Source organism: Panthera leo, chromosome B3 (genome assembly GCF_018350215.1).
Source record: "Panthera leo isolate Ple1 chromosome B3, P.leo_Ple1_pat1.1, whole genome shotgun sequence".
Taxonomy (NCBI): Eukaryota; Metazoa; Chordata; class Mammalia; order Carnivora; family Felidae; genus Panthera; species Panthera leo.
The window spans coordinates 68,730,479-68,752,042 of NC_056684.1; the positions used below are offsets into that span (position 1 = coordinate 68,730,479).

Here is a 21,564-nt window from a genome sequence, read left to right on the forward strand (position 1 = left end):
AGTGGTGTAAGATGGAGGATGGCTTCCAGGTCACCGAGATCTGGCCTTGACTCCCATCTGCTCTCTGTGTGATCTTTGACACGGTCTTACTCTGGTTGCCCCTCATTTGAGGTCTGTCACAAAGGGTTAAGATCCAATCCCTGCCCTTCCATCTTATCTACATCACTTGGCTCACAGTTGCCTTGAGCGCTGGCATGCTAAATATTTACCAGTCCTTGAACATGTTACTTTTTCTCACTGCTAAACCTGGACCTAGAATGCCTTCTACTCCTCCTACACACCCCCGCTCATGAACTCCTTCTCACCCTTCCAGACCAGTGTCCCATGCCTTTTACAGAAGGAGGGCTGTTCCGTTGTCCTCCAGTAGGGCCCTGTTCATGCTTCTGTAACAGCCATCAGTCCCTGGACCGGGAGCCCCTAGATGACAAGGACCACATATGCCCCCCTTTTTGCACCCCAGCACCTGGCACAGTGTGTAGCATGTGGTAAGTGTGGAGATTGCTTCCTGAAGGCATACATGAATGTGGTCACACGCTAAGATAGGCTAAAATCCATTTCATTTTAACCCTCCTCATCTTCATAGAATTATCCTGCCATCACTGTGTAATCATTTTGGATCAGAATACTCTCCCTATAAACATTCAAGCAGACAGATTCATTATTTGGAACATCTAAGTCAAATTTCTGTGAACTTGATTTCACATCATTTCCCCATTGTCTTGACATTGCAAAGCCATTCCCCAAGGATTGCCAGATAATGTGATTTAATATTTTGTCTGGCATAGCAATACTGTCTATTTAGCTGTCATGTCTGCACATCAGTTTACAACACTTTATTCCTCTTGGGGAAGAAGGAATTAGTAATGTTAAAGCAAGGCTTATCACATGTAGCCATTTATTTTAGAGTTATTTTTAATGATTGTACTGTAAGTCTTGAATGGTCGAGATAGAATCTCAGAGTTTGCCTATTTTATTGCATAAGGAAACAAAACTACAATTGTCCCCGATTGGAGGAAATTTTTCCTCAGTGTATTAAACACTAAATTCAGTTTAGTCAGCAATGATCAAATATCTCCTAAGCACTGTGTTCTTGGCCAAACTTCCCTGTCTTTTATTTTTCTTTTAATTTTTTAATGTTTGTTTATTTTTGAGAGAGAAAAACAGAGCACAAGCAGGGGAGGGGCAGAGAGAGAGGGAAACACAGAATCCAAAGCAGGCTCCAGGCTCTGAGCTGTCAGCACAGAGCCCACGAACTGGGAGATTATGACCTGAGCCAAAGTCGGATGCTTAACCGACTGAGTCACCCGGGCTCTAAAAAATCCCTGTCTTTTAAAAACTGTACACTGTTCTCTCTGATGTGTATGGAAAGCATCTCTGTAGACTAGCCTCATGTGCCCTTTAACCTTGGCGGCCTGAATCAAGATGGCAGCTGGGCTCATGGCACATCCCTTAGGAAAACATTGACTCTGATTATTCCAGCCCCTTTGCTTGATCTCCTTCCTCACTGAGTTATCAGTAGGGGAAAGAGAGAAAAGGGCTAGGAGAAAACATCTACCTTAAGATTCAAATATCTAGAGACAACAGTTGTATTTCATTTCAAATAAACTACACATGTATTTTTAAAATTTAAACCAATGATTTCTCAAGTCTTTATTGTTCAAAGTGGACCAAGTAGAGAAGCAGTCAAGGAAAACAGTGGGTGTAAAAAACCTGAGTGTGAATCCTGGCTCTCCCGTTTGCTGTTCATCCTTAATGTCTTTTGTCTAGAAAATGGGGGTGAGGAAGTGTGGTTCAAACGGTTGTTGTGCGGATTCAGTGAGACAAGGAAAGTGGCCTGGGAGTGTTTCCTTATCCACGAAATGGCGGTAGTATTGACTCCCTCCTGGTGGTGGTGTAGGAATTAAAGGAGAAAGACAGGGAAGAGCCCCCAGGAGAAACGCACCTTCCCTAATGCAGCAGACGAGTCTGGTCCGCCCTCCACCCCCACCCAGCACACTGTAAAGTGGGAGTGAAGTCCTCCCACCCAGCCAGGTTCCAAGCGGTGTCTGAAAGTGTGTGATTTCTTTAAAGCCATTCTAAGACCTTATATTTTAGATTAGAAATTGAGAAAAGGACTCTGTTTGTGGACAAGTGAACCCAAAGGCTGTTTCTCAAAGTTTCTCCAGAGACGCCTAGGAAGGAGCCAGGCTAGCCAGGACTTTTTTGATGATATACCCCAGTATCCATGGATGGGTCTCCCCTTCCCACATTTGCTTTTCCTCTGAAACATTTTTGGGTGATTACAGTCTGTTGGAAAGGTACTTTCTTGTTGTCTGTGGACCCAGGCAGTTTAATTATGTCAAATAACAAATTTCACTCTAATTAAAAAACATGAATTAGGACCTTCTCTGTTCCAGATATGCTAAATACTGATGTCATAGCTTAAAAATCACCTGTCTCTAGCCTTGTTTCTTTTCAATCTATAATTCACACTGCTGCTGGAACAGTTATTCTAAGATGCAACCCTGTGTTATCCCCCCGCTTAAAATTCTCAGTGGCTTTCCATTGCCAACACTAGCTTTTCCCAAGAGGTGTTCCAAACAATAATTTTATGAATTTTTTTTTGAAAAGCAGTTTGGCTGCATTACACAGAGTTCAACAGATTTTTCTGTTGTTTGCTTTTTACTGTAAGACTCTTAACAGTCCATATTATGCAAGCACTAATGTTCCCTTTGACTCCTGGTGTAAGAATTAGAGCTTATCCAAAGTCCTCTCTTCCTAGAGAAAGTCTGTTAATTTTGTGAGTTTGAGAAACATGTACCTATGATAACAACGTTCAGAGTCCTTGTTGTTCAAGTCCCTTCCTGAACTTCAGCCACACTCCTTGCCACACTACACCCATTTTATTAGAATCCAGTCCCCTTATTTTCTTTCTCGCTTCTCACTCCTAGCCAAGCTCACTTCAAGTGTCATTCTTACATAAAATCGTCCCTAACTCTCAGGCAGAATGGATTGTTCTCTCTCCAAAACTCCAATTGCACCTTCACTATAGACCATATCCTCTTGCTATCATTATTGGTTTGTATGTATGACTTCTAAGTTGTATATGAGCCCAGAGCCACTTTTTCACAAAATAAATGCATATATTTTCAACCTTTCAACCTTTTCATTATAATTACCTTTAAACAAATGAAACAGTAATACAATTAATACTTAGCTGTGTTAATGGTAACCATTCAAAAACTAATGTGCAAATGAAAAATCGGCTTTGGAATTATACTTGATTTTAGATTCTTTTCTATTACTTACTAGCTATAGGACTTTGACCAAATTGCTCAAATTCTGTAAGCTTCAGTTTTATCATCTATAGAGTAGGAAAAAGGAAAACCAAAGGACGGCTGAAAGGTTTAGAGAAAATGTTTTTAAAGTGTCATGGATAATACGTATCACTGTGTAGATCCTTGGTAAATTCACATGATGGCATTGCCATTGTAGGGTACTTAGCAAAATACTTCGCTCTAAGTAGGTGCTAGACAAACTCTAGTTGCAATTCCCTTCCTTGTCCTTCTAGCAATCTTAAATCATTCTGGAGAGCAGCAACTTAATCATTTAAACCAGGTATTTATTCAACACTTGTGACGTGGTCATGACCATTTCATTAAGAAGTTCTCAGTGGAGACAGGAGAAGATGATGATCCATCAACACCTCTCAAGCCAAGTAACCTATTCCTTCTTAGAATCAGCTCATCATCTAACACCGGGAAGGTTGATGGAGATCAGCAAATTGATGTCCACAGACCAATAAAACAAAAGGAAATTATTTGCAACCTATTTTAAGCACAGCATAGTATGGAATACAAAGACAAGCAAATCCAAGTCTTGCCCTTGGAGAGTTTTCAGTCTGGTAGGGGACAGGAAGCATGCCAGCAAAGGATTCACAGAATATTGTAAAGAGCCTTGACAGGGGAGAAAAAGTGCCATGAGGTCAGAGAAAATGCAAAGGTGGATCTGGGAAAGGCTTGATGGATGAGATGTAAAGATGCAGAGATGAAACGGGGTTGCCAAGCAGAAAGTGTAATGTCCGTAAAGACCCAGAGGAAGGGAATCTTAATGTATCAAAGGAACATAGTCCAATTTGATTAAAGTATATGGTATATATGAACTTTAGAAATGAAAATTGTATCTTATAGGAATTAGGGAATTAATGCAAAGGAGTAATTGGATTAGCCCTGTCATTTAGGAAGAGTCCATTTGCAGCAGTAGATTAAGTGCATATGGGGCCATATTCCAGTGAAAACAGAGGGGAGCATTTGTGCATGCTCACATCAGAAGATCAGGAACCTGCTCTCAGCTGACTCAGGCGTCTCTACCATGGATCACTCTCCTTTCTTTATTATATCCTCAGTGGCATTTATGTTTGGCTTAGGTTGGCTTTTACATTTATTTATTTTTGAGAGACAGAGCACAAGTACAGAGGGGCAGAGAGAGAAGGAGACAGATTCAGAAGCAGGCTCCGGGCTCTGAGCTGTCAACACAGAGCCCGACGCAGGGCTCGAACTCACAAACCATGAGATCATGACCTGAGCTGAAGTCGGACGCTCAACCAGCTGAGCCACCCAGGTGCCCCTAGGTTTTCTTTATTGTTGGCTTGTCTCCATGTCTTAGTTTTTCTTGTTGTTTCTCTGGTTTTTCTTCTAATTTAGTAGTGGCCACTACAGTGACCACCATAGAACTCTGGAAGTAGATGCTGTTTTGTAAAACCAAAGATGCAGAGAGATACCCTATTCTATAAATAGTAATGATCCATTGATTTCAGGCTCTAGAAAAATTAGATCCCAGTATTGCTCTTCTTTTGACAAAGTCATATTTAAATAAACAAAAAGTGAGAAAATGAATGAAGTGACCATAGTCATTGATAGTTTGGGAACATGCACTATTTTAACTGTGAGCTCTTGGCAGTCAGCATAATTACTCATATTTAACAGTTGTAGTGTATATTATTTTATTATATTTTATTTTATTTTATTTATATATATTATTTTATTATATTTTATCCAAATTATCTATGCTTTAGGGAACAGACCAGAGAGGAGAACTTTGCATCAGAATTAGGAATATTTCTGGAATGAAAATAAAGTATCCACTGTTTTGTAAAATAAATGAATTCTTGACCCCCTGCCCATAAAGAAGTCTTAATATATCAGATTCTGTTTTCCCATTGTCTTTTGTTATAAAATCAAAGATAAGTTCCTTTAGAAATGTTCATTTTGAGAAATGTCATATTTAAAAATCCAGCCAGAGTTTCAACGTACCTTTAAAATAAGAGTTTCCTTGTAAAGTATTAACATTGCTGAAGATGATCCTGTAAAGGTATACAAAATAGTTAATTTTGCTGTTAGGAAGGTTTGAAGGAAGAGAAATCAGACCAAAATGAAAAAATATATTTGAACGAAAAATGACTTAGCAATATATATACGTATGTGTGTGTGTGTGTGTGTGTGTGTGTATGTGTGTGTATGTATATATTTTTTTTTTTTTAATTTTTTTTTTAACGTTTATTTATTTTTGAGACAGAGAGAGACAGAGCATGAACGGGGGAGGGGCAGAGAGAGAGGGAGACACAGAATCGGAAGCAGGCTCCAGGCTCTGAGCCATCAGCCCAGAGCCCGACGCGGGGCTCGAACTCACGGACCGTGACATCGTGACCTGAGCTGAAGTCGGACGCTTAACCGACTGAGCCACCCAGGCGCCCCTATATTTCTTTAATATATATTAATTAATTGATGGGTGCTGGATTCTCTGTATTGGGAATCCAAAAGTAATTGAAATCTGGCCATGCCCTTGATTGTTTTGTAGCCTGGCAAAAGTAAAGTGTCATATAAACAAGCATATTTACACTGTGATGGGCTTAAGTGCTCAGTAAAGAAATGAGGCTGTGCTGGGGGAAATACAGCAGGAGAAACTACCTGACCCTCACAGAGAAGGTGGCATCTGAACAGGGTGTTGAAGGATGAGTAGGAGTTTAGAACAGTGGGGAAGAACGGAGCCTCTGGAACTGAACCTCGTGGGTTAAATCTTGGCTGTTTTCAGGGTACCTGAGTGGCTCAGTTGGTTAAGCATCTGACTGGCTCAGGTCATGGTCTCGCAGTTCATTAGTTCAGGCTCCACGTCGGGCTCTGTGCTGAAGGCTCAGAGCCTGGAGCCTGTTTCGGATTCTGTGTCTCCTTCTCTCTCTGCTCTTCCACTGCTCATGCCCTGTCTCTCTCTGTCTCTCAAAAATAAATAAAACATTAAAAAAAAATCTTGGCTCTTTGACTAATTCTTGAGTGACCTTGGGAAAATTATTCAGCTCTCTGTATCTTCGTTTTTTCCTCTGAAAAACTGGGATAGTATTTGTAGCTACATCCAAAGCTGTTGGCAAGAATTCATACATGTAAAGAACTTAGAACACTGCCTTGCACTTGGTAAGAGCTCTGTACTTGTGTGCTATTTGTCCCTTCGTTAAGAAAGAGTAAAATTGTCACAAGCAGAGGGAACGGCATGCTGCATTTTTTATTTTGTAAAAAAATCCAAAATGCTGTCTAGCTAATGGCTTTTACAAATGAGCAATTTAACGCAAGATGTAGAGGAGAAATAGAAGTCGGGTAGAACCATCAAGAGGCCTTGATTAATGAGGAGGGGACAGAGTTACCATGCACCCCAGGTCTGCTTCCTGACTCCGTCTTTGACAGGCACCTCAGCTTGTCACCAGACAGATAACTGATGTGCAGCAACTCCTTTTTCCATACTGGAGAAAAGACTGTAGTGAAACAGAGGTAATTGAAGAATGAAACCCATTGCCTGCAACACACTACTGAGGAGGCCATAAGAGACAGATAATACTGGTTACAAGATTACAAGGACAGCATAGTAGCCACTACCTAATCCACGAATCTGCTTTCTCTGCTGATCTTTAGAAAAGACTTTTATATGTTGTTAACAGATACATTTAAAGCCCTGACTTTGGGAATTTATATCAGGTGACTATTGAAACTACAGAGGATACAACTTGCTGAAAATAAGTTAATTGGCCTGTAAAGTGTTGATTACTATTAAGGTGTCTAAGTCAGGATAAGAAAAGTAGAAAATAATAGTGGAGAATTCTATAAAATCAAAACCAAAGAGAGACCCTACCAGCTGCCTCCTTTCCCCATGGATTTAAGTAATTACTAAAGTGGCTGAAACTTGAAATCCGTTGACTTTACAGTTAACAGCAGCTAAGGGAAGCAAGCCTTTCCGAAATCCTGGCTTGGACAGGCACATCATGATGATCTTGGTAATGGGTTCCCTAGCTGACAAATTCTGCATAGGTGATGTGTTTCATATATTGCATTTCTATTTAATCAGACATGCCTTTGTTTCATTTTCTGTGAAATAGGAAATCAAGGAGAAATTGGATTCTAGTCACAAGCGGGATATAGAAGGCATGGGAGTTCCAGAAATCAAATACGGAGATTCCGTCTGCTTTGTCCAGCACATAGCCAGTGGTCTGTGGGTGACCTACAAAGCACAAGATGCCAAGACCTCCCGCCTTGGACCTCTGAAAAGAAAGGTGAGGCTCACGAAGGCTGTCCAGAATTATTTTCCACTGAACTGGAAGCAAGTAGGCAAGAGCAGCGATCAGGAGAATCAGGCGAACATGATGTTTGTTTACTTCACACTGTTTTTGCTATTCTGAAGAGTTATTCTGTGACAGATTGTACTTCCTAATTGGTTATTTTGACCCCATATTCAGTGCAAGGGGAAAAAAAAGTTAAATACATGGCAAATCTGTGATGAAGGGGGAGAGTTTGTTCAATGCTCTCTAAAAAACCTGAACTAAGTAACTCTTGGTGATATGCTGTTTGGGGATTACTCACACCATTGCTCTCTTCATTTAAGTGGATAATTGAGTTTCTGTGTGATTTTCATGATATAGAGACTAAATAGAATTGCTACAGAGAAAATGCAGATTGCATGATAACAAGCCCACAGGAACCAACATGCAGAAAGAAGAGATCGTGTGCACTGATAGGGTATCCACAGAGAGCACTCAGATTGGAGTGGCCCATCACAGCCGGCTGCATTGGGAAACTGGCTTGGATACGCACCACATCTTTGTCCCAAAAAGTTGTTGTAATAGTTTTCTTTTGATAGGAACCAGAGAATAGATGCCAAGGGCATGAGTTTTCTTGGAAAAAACTCTTTACCAAACACCCGTTTGGGTAGTCAAGGAACCCTAGAATGGGGTTCTAGGAGCCATTGTCCACTGTAGCTTGGGTTTATCAGCCAAAAGTGCAGGTAATGCAAAGCTTCCCAGAATGCAGGTTGTTGTAAGAGGGGAGGTTGGAAGCAAACCTTAAGGCAATAACTTACTTTGGTGTAAAGTAAAACATACCAAGAAGATATCCAGAAATGTGAAACTAAAATTATGAAGAAGAGAGAGAAAATTAAAAAATAACCAGCCACACTGAGTAGGTTATACTGACTAGGTTGTATAGCCCAACAACAACAACAACAAAACCATTTGAAGGCCTCAGCATCCAGGGCATGAGTGCTAAAGGTCCCAGATGGAATGTGGCTATGCCAAGTGAGCCACACCTTTGTCTCTACTTGCCCCTCAGCGTATTTTCTGAGTTGCGGCACCAAGGAGGTGGGGGCTTGTGTTGGCCTCATTGGGCTGGAGAAGACAGATGAGAGAGGAGGTCAGCCAGGGTCTCTGGGACTTAAGAGGCCAGTGTTCTAGGATGGAGGGAACTCTAGAAACATGAACCTGAAATTCTATGTGCAGTTTCCCCTGAAGCTGACCATGGATGGGCTGTGAAGCCAGGACAGTAATAGAAGTCTGCAGCTATGATGGACAAGAGAACAGCAGAGATGTCAACAGAATGACAGGACTAGGGAGGCCAAGGTTGGGGTTCAGGATCCCTCAGATTGGACCAGCCCTTGAAAATACAGTAGGCTTTCAGTTAAATCCCAAAAGGGCTCCACCTCAGGAGTATGAAACTACCCTTGGAGGAAGGGCACCTTGAAGACAGATGCCAAAAACCTATCTATCCTACCAGCCTATCAGAAGAAAATTAAATCCTCTGCAGAGTACAATAATATTATCTAGAGTCTCCACAATTTTTCACTCCTACTAAGGAAATGATGGCATTTAAAGAGGGTGGAATTTGTGGATCTTGGCAATAGCTCTGGATGGGAGGAGACATACTCAAAGGACCCTGCTAACCAGGAGAGATCCCACCTTGAGTTGGTGACTTATCGTGCCTCTCCTTGCATTTCTCTTCCAGGACCATAGTCTGTATATTTATTGAACTGCTGCAGTGTGCATGTGAATTTGGGAGGTCCCTTCAGAAACTCTCTAAAATGATGTCCTAATGTTCGGCCTCAGGCAGGGCTGCCCTGCTCTATTTTGTGAAGAGCAGGTTACATTTCTTTCCAAAAATACAAAGGATATTCAAATCTGTGTTAAGTATTTCATAAAACAAATCGGGAACCTAGAAAAACCAGTGGGAAACAGAGACAGTAAAAAAAAAAAACCTAGAGAATGGCAACTCACCTTAAAGGAAGCCACCTCCTTCCTATTCCCATCTTGGGCTTCTGCTGTCTGTTCTTGGGTCATGGGATTCCTCCGGGAGAAACTGGGCTGCGGTGATCAAAAGGGCACATAGTAAGAGTGTTCTAACAGCTGCATCCCCCCCATTTCTCATTACTTTCTTGTTTGGCTGGCCGTTTTGGATGTGGTATCTGAACAAGCAAAATCTAAGGATTTTGGTCTTTAGAGACCCGAATACTGGGACTGAGGCCAGAGTAAACCTAGTGGCAATATATTGCCGAATCGAAATGCTTAAACAGTTGCTGGGAAGCTCTGACAGGGTAGTTCTGAAACAGTTGGTGAATCCAATACTAAGAGTATCCTTTGCTAACACTTAAGCTAGATGCGGTGCTAAGTCTTGTGTCAAAACTGAACATAAACTTTTGTAAGCCAGTATTCTACTTCCTGTGTGAATTCATTCTATTAGGTAGGACACAATTTCAGAAGGACAAATAATGAGAGATTTTCACGTGGAAAGGAAAAGAAGTTGCTTTGAGCTAACAGTGAGAAAGACAGGGATGCCAGGGTGGCTCAGTTGGTTAAGTGTCCGACTCTTGATTTTGGCTCACAGGTCATGATCTCATGGTTCGTGAATTTGAGCCCCATGTTGGACTCAGTGCTGACGGTGCAGAGCCTGCTTGGGATTCTCTTCTGTCCCTCTCTCTCTCTGCCCCTCCCCACCTCTCCTGCTCTTTCTTTCTCTCTCAAAATAAATAAATAAACTTAAGAAAATAATAAAAATGAGACCAAAATGCTTTTACTAAAGATATTTTATAGAGCTACATGTTCTATTTAATTGACCCCACCCCACACCCCAGGACCTACAAATGGTCTCCCTTCACTTACATCAAGAGGAAACCATGTCAGGAAGTTGAATTAGGATTTAACTCTGCCCCACACCCTAAAACCTTATAAATGGTCTCTCTTCACTCACATCAAGAGGAAACCATGTCAGGAAGTTTAATTAGGATTTAACTCTGACTTGACTCAGACTCAAACCACCCCAGTTAATATCTGCATACACTTGATCCTTTCAAGGGAAAATGCCACTGACTTCCATCTTTAAAGCTGCTAGTCCTGCCCCAGAATTGTATCCTGATGTCACTGGTGATCAATATGTATATTTAGCTTTTAGATAACTGATTTGAAATCAGTAATACACTGCCCTTTATAACAAGTATTCATTGAGTACCTCTTAGATTCTAGGAAACATGCTACGTGATTTGCATGTAAATCATTTAGTCCTCAAAACAACCCTATAAGTCCATTTGATGGTGAAGTTGAAGCAAAGAGAAGTTAAGTGACTTGCTTAAGGTCACACAGCTGGGAAGTAGCAGAGTAGGACTGGAACTCACATCAACTAATACCAGAGCCTATGCTTTCAAACCCCCTCCTTAGCCTCCATGAGAAGCAAACTAAGACCTTGAGCTGCATCCCCATTTGTACAGTCAACTGTAGCTATCCTTCAGGAGGGGAATCTGAGCCTGATCCCAGTAGAGGATCTGTTAACCCAGTAGAGTTTTCTGTCTAACTTGTTATTCTTCCTCAATTTATCTCTGGACAAAAAGACTCTGAACAAAGTGACTTTTCCCGTTTCCAAGGGTAAGTTTTTGTGTTGATTTCAAGAGAAAAATCTATTATAAAATATGTTTTCACCTTTTCAAATTGGCCGTCCTAAGGAATTTACTGTAACTCATACCATAGTAGCACATAAAATTTTATTTTCCTCAAAGCACTGTGTCTCAGGAATGATTCATAGGTCAGTAATAGGGAGTATGGGCAAAATAACTTTGTTAATGTCCCATTTTCAAATGGACCCAGAGGAACCTGGTTGGGGGGAAGGAATACAAGGGATGAGGTAAATAAATACTGCAAGAAAAGTTGACTGTCCAGCTATGGAGTCACGTATAAACGGCCCTGGTTCTTTTGCTCTGCGGGTAGGTCATACTCCATCAGGAAGGCCACATGGATGACGGGCTAACACTGCAGAGATGCCAGTGCGAGGAGTCCCAGGCTGCTCGGATCATCCGGAACACGACAGCCTTATTCAGCCAGTTTGTAAGGTACATAAGCTCCTTCCCTTTATCTGAGAGTTTCTACTCTGTGGCCATCCAGTCCTACCTACCCCTACTCCCTTTTCAATACTTGAAGTTTTCAGGAAATTATTAAACACCAGCAAAGAGTTTTACCACAGAGAGCTTGGGACCGAATCTTATTTCCCAGCAAATGACCTCCTACCACCTTCGCCCTCTGCCCAACAGATGCTTGAGCCCCATTGGTTACTGAGGTTGGTGTCATGAATGCCCAAGGTCTCCTCCAGAAAATTAAGTGAAGACTGCCAAAGCACTTTAAATCCCTTCGGTATTAGTGTGTGAAGAGGGGAGAAACAGATCCACACCCTCCCGTGCTATTGAGAAAAGCTTTCTACATCATTCAGAATCGTTGCTATGGTTTTTGATCCAAGTAGATTTGCATTGAAAGCCTTGTGTTACCCACCTATGGCTGAGACCTAAATGGGAAAAGTAACTGAACTGCCTGCTTGGATCATAATCCCCTGGATGCCGAAACAATGCTGCCAATGCAGAACGCTGTGGATTGTGTTCACCAATTACCATGAGAAATGGATTCTTTTGTAAACAGTGCAGTGTTCCAAACTGTCCTTTTTTTGTAGGAGAATATCTCTAAAGCCAGGGGGGCTTAAATTGTGTGTGTGAATTTGCATGAAATAAGAAAAAAATTTTATGCCTTTACTTTTCCTGTTGGAATAATGTGATCCAAGCAATGTGTCAGTTAGGATATAGGCTAAGCTGCCGTTGTAATTCAAGATACACACTTATTTCTCTTTTAAGTAATAGTATAGGTTAGGCAAGGTCTGGCTCCAGGGGCTCAGGTTCCTTCTATCTTGCTGCCCTGAGATTTACAGGTTCTTAAAGTGCGTCCCTGACCCAGCACAGCAGCATCACCTGGGACTTGTTAAAAATGCACATTCTCAGGTTCCACCCCAGACGTATTGAATCAGACACCTGGGAAGCGGTACCCCCAGAAAATCATGTTTTGATAGGCCCTCTAGTTGATGCTGAAGCATAATAAAGTTTACAAACCACTGCCCTGGAATAGAGGTCTTACCCTTGGCCACATACTAGATTTCTCTGGAGAGCTTTTACCACCCTGATGCCAAGGTGGCATCTCATACCAATTGGATTAGAATCTCTGTGGTTGGATTCCACCTCTAGCTTTGCCTAAAGCTCCCCAGGTGATTCTAATATTCAACACCATTGAGACCAACTGTCCTGCTATATTTTCTTCATCTACATGATCAAAAAAAAGCTTGCTGGCACCATTTCTCAGGTTGCATACTGCCAAAAAAACCCCAAAAGAATGGAGGGTGTGGGGGAAGAAATTGGAAGTGGTGGAGGGCAAGAGGTTTTTTTTTAATATAGGACCCAGAAATAGATCACATTTTCTTGAACTCTACTAGTTAAAACTAGTCATGTGACCACACCTTGCTGCAGGGAGGCTGAGAAATAGAACCTCTGGTTGGTTGGCCATGTTCCCAGTACCACTCAGGGGGTCCTGTGACTAAAGCAGACAAAGGAAGGAAGACAGTTAGGTACTCCTACCGCCGAAGGGAGCTGAGGCCTTCAAGTCAGCCATTCTGTCTGCTTGTGGCCCTGCCACTGGTTTCCTGTGATCCCTGAGCAAAGTGGTTCCTCCCTTCTGTGCCATGCTGTGTCACCTCCCCTTCTTCATAGAAAGGGTATAATATGAATGAATAGCTTGGTATAGGCAGGAAAACATAGCTGTGTGCAAACAAGAGTTTTTTGTGTAGTCTGGACTGTCACCAGAACCATGACCCTAGAGGTTGGATGGCTTTATTTGGTTCTTGGTTCTCTCAAACCCTGCCCCTGTGTCTGTCTTAAAAGTCCCTGGCCGGCCTCATAGATATGCAAAAATTAATTCAGAATGAATCAAAGACCTAACTGTAAGACCTAAAACCATAAATACCGGGAGAAGAAAACAAAGGCTTGAATTTTTATGACCTTAGATTAGGCAGTGGTTTCTTCAATATGACACCAAAAACAAAAGCAACAAAATACAAAATACGAAGCAACAATACATACAAAAAGTATGTAAACTTTATCAAAATGAAAAACTTGTTTACTACAAAGGGCACCATCTAGAAAGTGGGGGGAAAAAGCCTACATAATGGGGAAGAATATTTCAAATCATACATCTGATAAAGGATTTGTATCTAGAATAAAGAACTCTTACAACTCAACCTTGAAAAGACAATTGGGCCAATTTACAAATGGGCAAAGATCTGAATAGACATTTCTGCAAGGAAGATACACAAATGGCCAATAAGCATATGAAAAGATGGCCAGAGCCATTAGCCAGGAGGAAAATGCAAATCAAAACCACAGTGAGAGAACAGTTTGCTCTCACAAGGATGACTATAATTAAAAAGTCTTAATAAGAAGTGTGAGACAGGATGTAGAGAAATCGGAACCTTCATACACTGTTGGTGGGAATGTAAAATGTTAAAGCCATTTTGGAATGCTGTCTGAAAATTCCTTAAAAGGTTAAACATAGAGTTACCATGTGACCCAACAGTTTCACTCCTGGGTATATACCTAAGATATATGAAGCACGTCTACTGAAAAACTTGGACACAGATGTTCAAAACAGCATTATTCATTATAGCCAAAAAGGGGAAACAACCCAAATGACGAACTGCTGAATGGATAAATAAAATGTGCCTTATGCATATCCGTACAATGGAATATTATTGGTCCGTAAAAAGGAATGAAGGACTGATACATGCTATTTGTGGTATGAGTCCATTTATACGAAATGTCCAGAATAGGCAGTTCTGTGGAGACAAAGTAGATCAGTGGTTGCCTAGAGCTAAGTTGGTTGTAAGGGTCAAGGGGAGTGCTGCTGACGGGTGTGGAGTTTTGGTCAAAGCTGATGAAAAAAGTTCTACAATTGATTGAGGCCATGGTTGCAAAACTCTATAAATACACTAAAAACCGTTAAACCACTGAGTTACACCCTTTAAATAGATGATTGTATAATATGTGAATTATATTTTAATAAAGCTATTACTTTAAAAAGTCAGTGGGAGTTACATACCTGACAGTGGGAAAATTATTTTTAAGCAGCTTTATTGGGCTATAATTTACATATCATAAAATTCATCCTTTTAAGTATGCAACTCAGTGAATTTTAATAAGTTTACAGAGCTGTGCAACCATCACCATAATTCACTTTTAAAACATTCCAGTCCCCCCAAAAGATTGCTTATGCCCATTGCAGTGTATATCAGTTCCCACCCCCAGCCTTAGGCAACCAGTCATCTGGTTTGGGTCTCAATTTAACACATTTATAAGTTAATGTATACGATATGTAGTCCTTGGATCCAGATTTTCCCTTAGCATTACATTTTTGAAGTTCATCCCTATTGTAGTACATAAGGGTGTTCTGTTCCTTCTTATTGCTGAAGAGTGTTCCTGTGTATGTGTATCTCATAATACACATCCACATATAAATGTCTGCGTATGTGTATGTATGATTGTGTATATACATACACGTGTGTATAGAGAGATCTATCTATAGGGAGAGATGAACAGACAGGTACAGATGCACCTCACTTTCTGTGTACCCTTTGAGGAACAGTGGATTTTTTTCTATTTTTGCTTATGATCAGTAATGGTTCCATGGATGTTTGTGTAAAAGTCTTTTGATATATATTTTAAATATCAGGAAATGGAATTGCAAAGTCATATGTAACTCATTTAAACATTTTAATATTTTTATGATAAAATATACAAAGCATAGAATTTACTTTTGTAACCATTTTTAAGTATACCATTTAGTGATGTTAACTAAATTCAAATAGTTGTGCAACAGTTACCGCCATCCGTCTCCAGAAATTTTACATCATTTCAAACAGAAATTCCATATGCATTAAGTAATACCTCCCTGGGGCGCTTGCGTGGATCAGTTGGTTAAGCATCCAACTTTGGCTCAGATCGTGATCTCGCAGTTCGGGAGTTCGAGCCCCACATTAGGCTCAGTGCTGACAGTTCTGAGTCTGGAGCCTGCTTAGGATTCTGGGTCTCCATCTCTTTCTGCCCTTCCCCAACCTGTGTGCATGATCTCCCTCCCTCTCTGTTTCTGTCTCTCTCAACAATGAATAAACATGAAAAAAACCTCCCCATTTCCTCCCTTCCCCTCCCCCCTCCGTAGCCCCCCCCCCCCCCACTCCAGCTCCTGGTAACCATTATTCAACCTTCCTGTGAATTTGACTGACTTAATTAGAATCCTACAATATTTATCTTTTTATGCCTTGCTTATTTCACTTAACAAAGTCTTCAAGATTCACTCATATTGTAGCATGTTAGAATTTCTTTCCTTTTTAAGGTTGAATAATATTACGTTGTATGCAAATACTACATTTGGTTTATCCATTCATCCATCAGTGGACATGTAGGTATGTTCAATTTTTTAAGAAACTGAAAACCTGCCTTCCAAAGTAGACACACCATTAGACACTCCACACAGAAATATATAAAGTTCCAGTTTCTCCACATCCTTATTGTCTGACTTTTGATTGTATATATTCTAGTGGATATGAAGTGGTATCCCATTATGGTTTTAATTTGCATTTCCAAAATGACTAATGATTTTTAACATCTTTTCATGTGCTTATTCCTATCTCTTCTTTAGTAAAATGTAATCAGGGCTTTTGCCTATTTTTTTAGTTGGGTGGTTTGTCCTCATGCTGACATTTGACAGTTTTTTGTATCTTCCGGATGCATGTTTTTTATTGATTCATGATTTGCAACTATTTTCTCTTAGTTTGTGGCTTTTCTTCTCATTTTCTTAATGATGTCTTTTGAAGCACAAAAGGTTTAATTTTGGTGAAGTCCTACATGACATAACTTTTTTTCTGGACTGTGCTTTTGGGTGTCCCCAGTCACCAAGACTTTCTCCTGTGTTTTCTTCTGAAAGTTATATAATTTTAGCTCTTATATTTAGGCCGAGGTTGCATGTTGGATCAATTTTTATACACGGTCTGAGGTAATACGAATTGAAATTTATTTTTTTAAGTGGATCCTGTAGATACCTCGTTGTCCCTGTACAATTTGCTGACAAGACCCATCCTTTCCCCATCACATTGCCTTGGCACCTTTGTCAAAAGTCAAGTGACCGTAAATATAAGGGTTTATTTTTGGACCCTCAGTTCTATTCCACTGGCTTTCATACCTGTGATTTGGCCAAAATGATGAACATAGCTTTGTAGTAAGTATTGAAATCAGATACAGTGAATCCTCCAGTTTTGTACCTTTTTTGCAAAATTCTATTGGCTCTTCTGAATCCTTTGAATTCCCATATAAATTTTAGGGTAAAGGTGTCAGTTTTTGCAAAACAGCCTGCCAGTATTTTTATAGAGAATGCTTTGAACCTTTAGACCAATTTTGGGAGAACTTTTATCTTAATTATCCTGAGGCTTTTGATTCATAAACATAGAATGTCTCTCCATTTATTTTTCTTGAATTCCTTTCAGCAAGGTATTGCAGTTTTCAGTGTTTAAGTCTTGGGCTGCTTTTGTAAAATTTGTTCCTAAGTATTTTTTTTTAATGTTTATTTATTTTTGAGACAGAGAGGCACAGAGTGTGAGTGGGGGAGGGGCAGAGAGAGAGGGAGACAGAATCCAAAGCAGGTTTCTGACTCTGAACTGTCAGCGCAGAGCCCCACGTGGGGCTTGAACTCCGTAACTATGAGATCATGACATGAGCTGTACTCAGACACCTAACCAACTGAGCCACCCAGGTGCCCCCTAAGTATTTATTTCTGATGCTACTACAAATGGAATTATTTTCTTAATTTCTTTTCAGATTTTTCACTGCATAAATAATACTGGCATATAGAAATTGAGTTTTTAAAATATCCATCATATATCCTGTGACTTAATTGAAATTTATTATTCTGGTGGATGTGTGTGTGTGTGCACACGCATGCTTTATCTACATAAAGGGTCATATCATCTGTGAATGAAGAAAGTTTTATTTTTTTCTTTCCAATATGGATGCCCTTTCTTCCCATCCACCCCCACCACCACCTCATGACTGCACTGACTAGAACATCCACTATGATGTGAAATCAAAGTGGAAGGAACAGACATCCTTGTTTTGTTCCTGATCTTAGCAGGAGAACATTCAGTCTTTGATTATTAAATATGAAGTTAACTGTAGGGTTTTTATAAATTCCCTTTATTGGGATGAGGAAGTTCTCTTTTTATTCCTAGTTTGTTGAGAGGTTTCTTTCATCTTGAATGAGTTAGATTTTGACAATCTTTTTTTCTTTGTCTATTGAGATGATCATATGGTTTTTGCCCTTCATTAATACAGTTCCATTAGAAGATGTTACATTAACTGAGAATAGGGTGTTTAATTTCTCACTGGTAAGTTGACTTGTCTGTTTCTCCCTCAATTCTCTCAACTTTTGCTTCATACATTGTGGTCTCTGTTGTTACGTGGTTATATGTTTATAATAGGTATATCTTCCTGATAAATTGACTCTTCCATAGTTACAGAACATTTCCCTTTTTTTTCTGTGAACATCTTTTATCTTCAAGTCTGTTTTGTAGAGCCACACCAGATGCCTCATATGCAGATTATGGTTACTGTTTGCATGGTGTAAGTTCTTCAGTCCTCTTACTTGCAGCCTGTATCTTTGAATCTATAAAGTGGTCTTATAGAGAGCATACACTGAATTTTTATTTTTATGTGCTCTGACAAGTGTCCTCCTTTTATTGGTGTGTGTAATCCATTTATAGATAATGTAGTTATTCAAATTGTTGGATTTATGCCTGCCATTTTGCTGATTTTTATAGATCTCGTGTTTTTTCCTCTCTTCCTCTCATTGCCTTCTTTTGTGTTACATAGATATTTTCTAGTTTACCATTTTAATTTCTTTAAGGTTTTTTGGTTTGTTTGTTTTTATTTGGCTACTTTTTTGAGTTATATTCCTAGTGGTTGCTCTAGGAAACTCACTCTGTTTTGGGCTTCTAACACTCCACCTCGGATTAATACTAACTTAAGTAAAATAAAGCAACTTTGCTCCAGTATTACTTTCCTCCTCCTTGTGATAATATTATCATGTATATTACATCTCCATATGTTATAAGCCCAGTTTTATCATTATTTTCTTATCCATTTGTGTTTTTTAAAATATAAGAACAAAAGAGAAATGAATATGTTTATACCATATTTTATATCTACCTGCACAATTACCTTTACCAGTGCTCTTTATTCCTAGATGTGGATTCTGCTAACTGTCTGGTGTCATTTTATTTCAGCCTGAAGGGCTTCCCTTAGTCTTTCTTAGAAGGCAAGCCTGGTTGTCTTGTAAATATTTCTTACAAGTATTTGCTGATGGAACTGCTTGTGGGCTAGATGACACATTCAGAGTTCAGGCAGTTTTAGGTCTGTCCTGGATTTTGCTTTCTGCTTGTACAAAACCTCATATTCGGCCAGAGATGAGTAGATAACTAGGTCCCTCTCCAGTACCTCCTGAGCACATGTGTGGCCTTGCTCATTGTCTACCCCACCTTGTTAGAACTTCTTTGGTCTGAAGCTGGAAGAAAGCATGGAAACAGCCTCAGACTGAAACACCATAGACTCCTACTGTTCTTACTGAGGCTCATTATTTAATAAATCAGTCAATCAGTCGATCAGTCTCAATTTATTGTATGGCTTTGGTCAATTTCCAGAGTCCTAAAACAATTGTTTGAGATGATTTACCCCAAGTTTATCATTATTTTGTGGGAGAGAGGATTTCCTGAGCTCCTCACTCAGCTGTTCTGGATGTTTCCCCTTCAATGCGGGACATTCTGGATTCTCCAAGCCCTAAGATTTTTTTTTTTTTTTTTGGAAGAAAGGAGGACTACTGAAAAACCCATGCAGCAGCGAAGGGGGCTGCAAAAGCCATAGCACTTGAAATTTTCAAGAGCTGGAAAATGAAGGATAAAAAATCATTTGTGAGTAAGTTTCTCCTCTCCTGTCTCTTTTGAGAAACCAACAGAACATGCTGTGTACAGTGGAAGCCAGAAGGACAGGGGGTGGCCTTCTGGGAAAAACACATTAAAGTTAAATTAATAGGGAAGGAAGAAGAAAGAACAATGAGGAAGAAAGGTTGGCGTTGGCTTGTGCTGTCTCATCATCCTCTGGTCAGTTGCTGGGAGCTGTCCAATAGGACAGATGAACAACGTGAGGGGTGAGGGAGTCTCAGAAATCCTGCTGACGAGAAGATATTGCCCAGCTGTCCTGAGTTTAACCTTATGATCGAAACAATACATAAATAGTTGTGTTATGGTAATAGTATGGTAAATATTCAGAATCCCTGGGATTGTACTTGAATTAAACAAAAGAAGTCCTTGGAAAGATCTGAGAAGGTAGTGGGGCAGTGGCTGAAGTAGGAAGTGAAAGATGGCTGGGATAAAGTAGGTACCATTGTAGTTAGTTCTGAATTGAGACATCATCTTGTCCCTATGTCCCTTCTTGGTACATCTGGGCCTCCTCCCTAAGGTTCTGGAGTAGAACATGAGCGCCCTGAAGCCATTCAGAGGTCATGTCTGTTTCCCCACTGCCAGGCATGTGGTATGTGCTCTGTTTTGAGGGAAGGGAGGGATCTGCCTTAGTCCAGCGGAAGACTATTATATTGAGGTGTCTCGAAAGGACAAGATAAAGCAATCGAACGTTGAGAACCCACCAAAAAAATTAGACCCAGAAGGACCCTGGCAATAGTAGATTGTACCTTTCCTATTTTCCAGGGGGAAAGTGAAGCCCAAGAGGCTTAAAAGCAGGCACTCCAGATAGCACATGTTCATGGCATTGACTATAACTTGGGTTTCCCAACCCCTGTAAGTTGCCCTTTCAAACTACAAAATGCCAGCAAACCTCTTGTATGTTTTCATCTTTATTTTAATCACACACTTTTTACTGAACTGGTGTCATTGTTTCTAGTAGAATTAAAATGTTTTTATAAAGGGGGGCAGGTGGGGCTAGGGGACTCTGCAACTGGACCAAACATACTGGGGAGACTATGTTCATTTTTCTCTGAATCTAGAACTGGGAAGTCATTCCCAATTAGGTTTTGTAGTCTCAAACCTTCACCTCATGTCCTCACAGCAGGTATACTATAATATCTCAGATAGTCATTAGCATTCCTTGAGCACCTCCACGGTCCAGAGCACACACTCATGAGAAGGATCTCCCTGCCTGTAATCCACTGGTGTTCTGTCCTTACTGCATGCATTTGTCATTTTTTTTTATGTTTGTTTGTTTTGAGACAGGGGGTGGCAGGCGGGGGGGGGGGGGGGACGGGGAAGAGAGAGAGAGAGAGAGAGCTAGAGAGAGAGAATATCCCAACCAAGCTCCATGATGTCAGTGTAGAGCCCAGTGTGGGGCTTGAACCCATGAACCATGAGATCATGACCTGAGCTGAAGTCAGATGCTTAGCCCACTGAGACACCCAGGCGCCCCAACACTTGTCATTTTTATGTACAAAATTGGAATTGTCACTTCATAAGCTGAGGGCTCTTAGGGCTTATTAAGCCTTTGCTTCAGGCCTAGATAACAGCCTTTTCTTAGCATGTGTCCAGGTTAATATATAACTAAGTTCACTGTAAATTCAAGGAGAAGTCCTTAGAAATTGACCCAAGGAAAAGCCATGACGTTATTTATACATTCCACCAATTCTCAGTCCCCTGGGGCCATGATGCATTTACACGGGGGCTGGCTCCATTTCCCCCTTCCTCTTTTTTAGCCTTTACCTTCCAGAAGGCTCGCCAGTGTACCTGCCAAGGACATGGGAAAATGAGGGCTTATTTTGCCATCTGTGGAGGTTTGTGGTCTCTCTGCATTGACAGGATTTAATAACAAGACTTTTTGAAAAATTAT

General features: G+C 40.5%; 1 protein-coding gene across 1 annotated transcript in view; it reads left to right on the forward strand.

Annotated features, from left to right (window-relative positions):
• Nucleotides 1–21,564, forward strand: part of RYR3 (ryanodine receptor 3) — a 526,048-nt gene that overhangs the window by 249,350 nt on the left and 255,134 nt on the right. Inside the window, exons 11-12 of the mRNA XM_042942518.1 lie at nucleotides 7,397–7,570; nucleotides 11,537–11,658. Of these exons, the coding sequence (XP_042798452.1) occupies nucleotides 7,397–7,570; nucleotides 11,537–11,658 (296 nt within the window). The remainder of the gene's footprint in view (nucleotides 1–7,396; nucleotides 7,571–11,536; nucleotides 11,659–21,564) is intronic.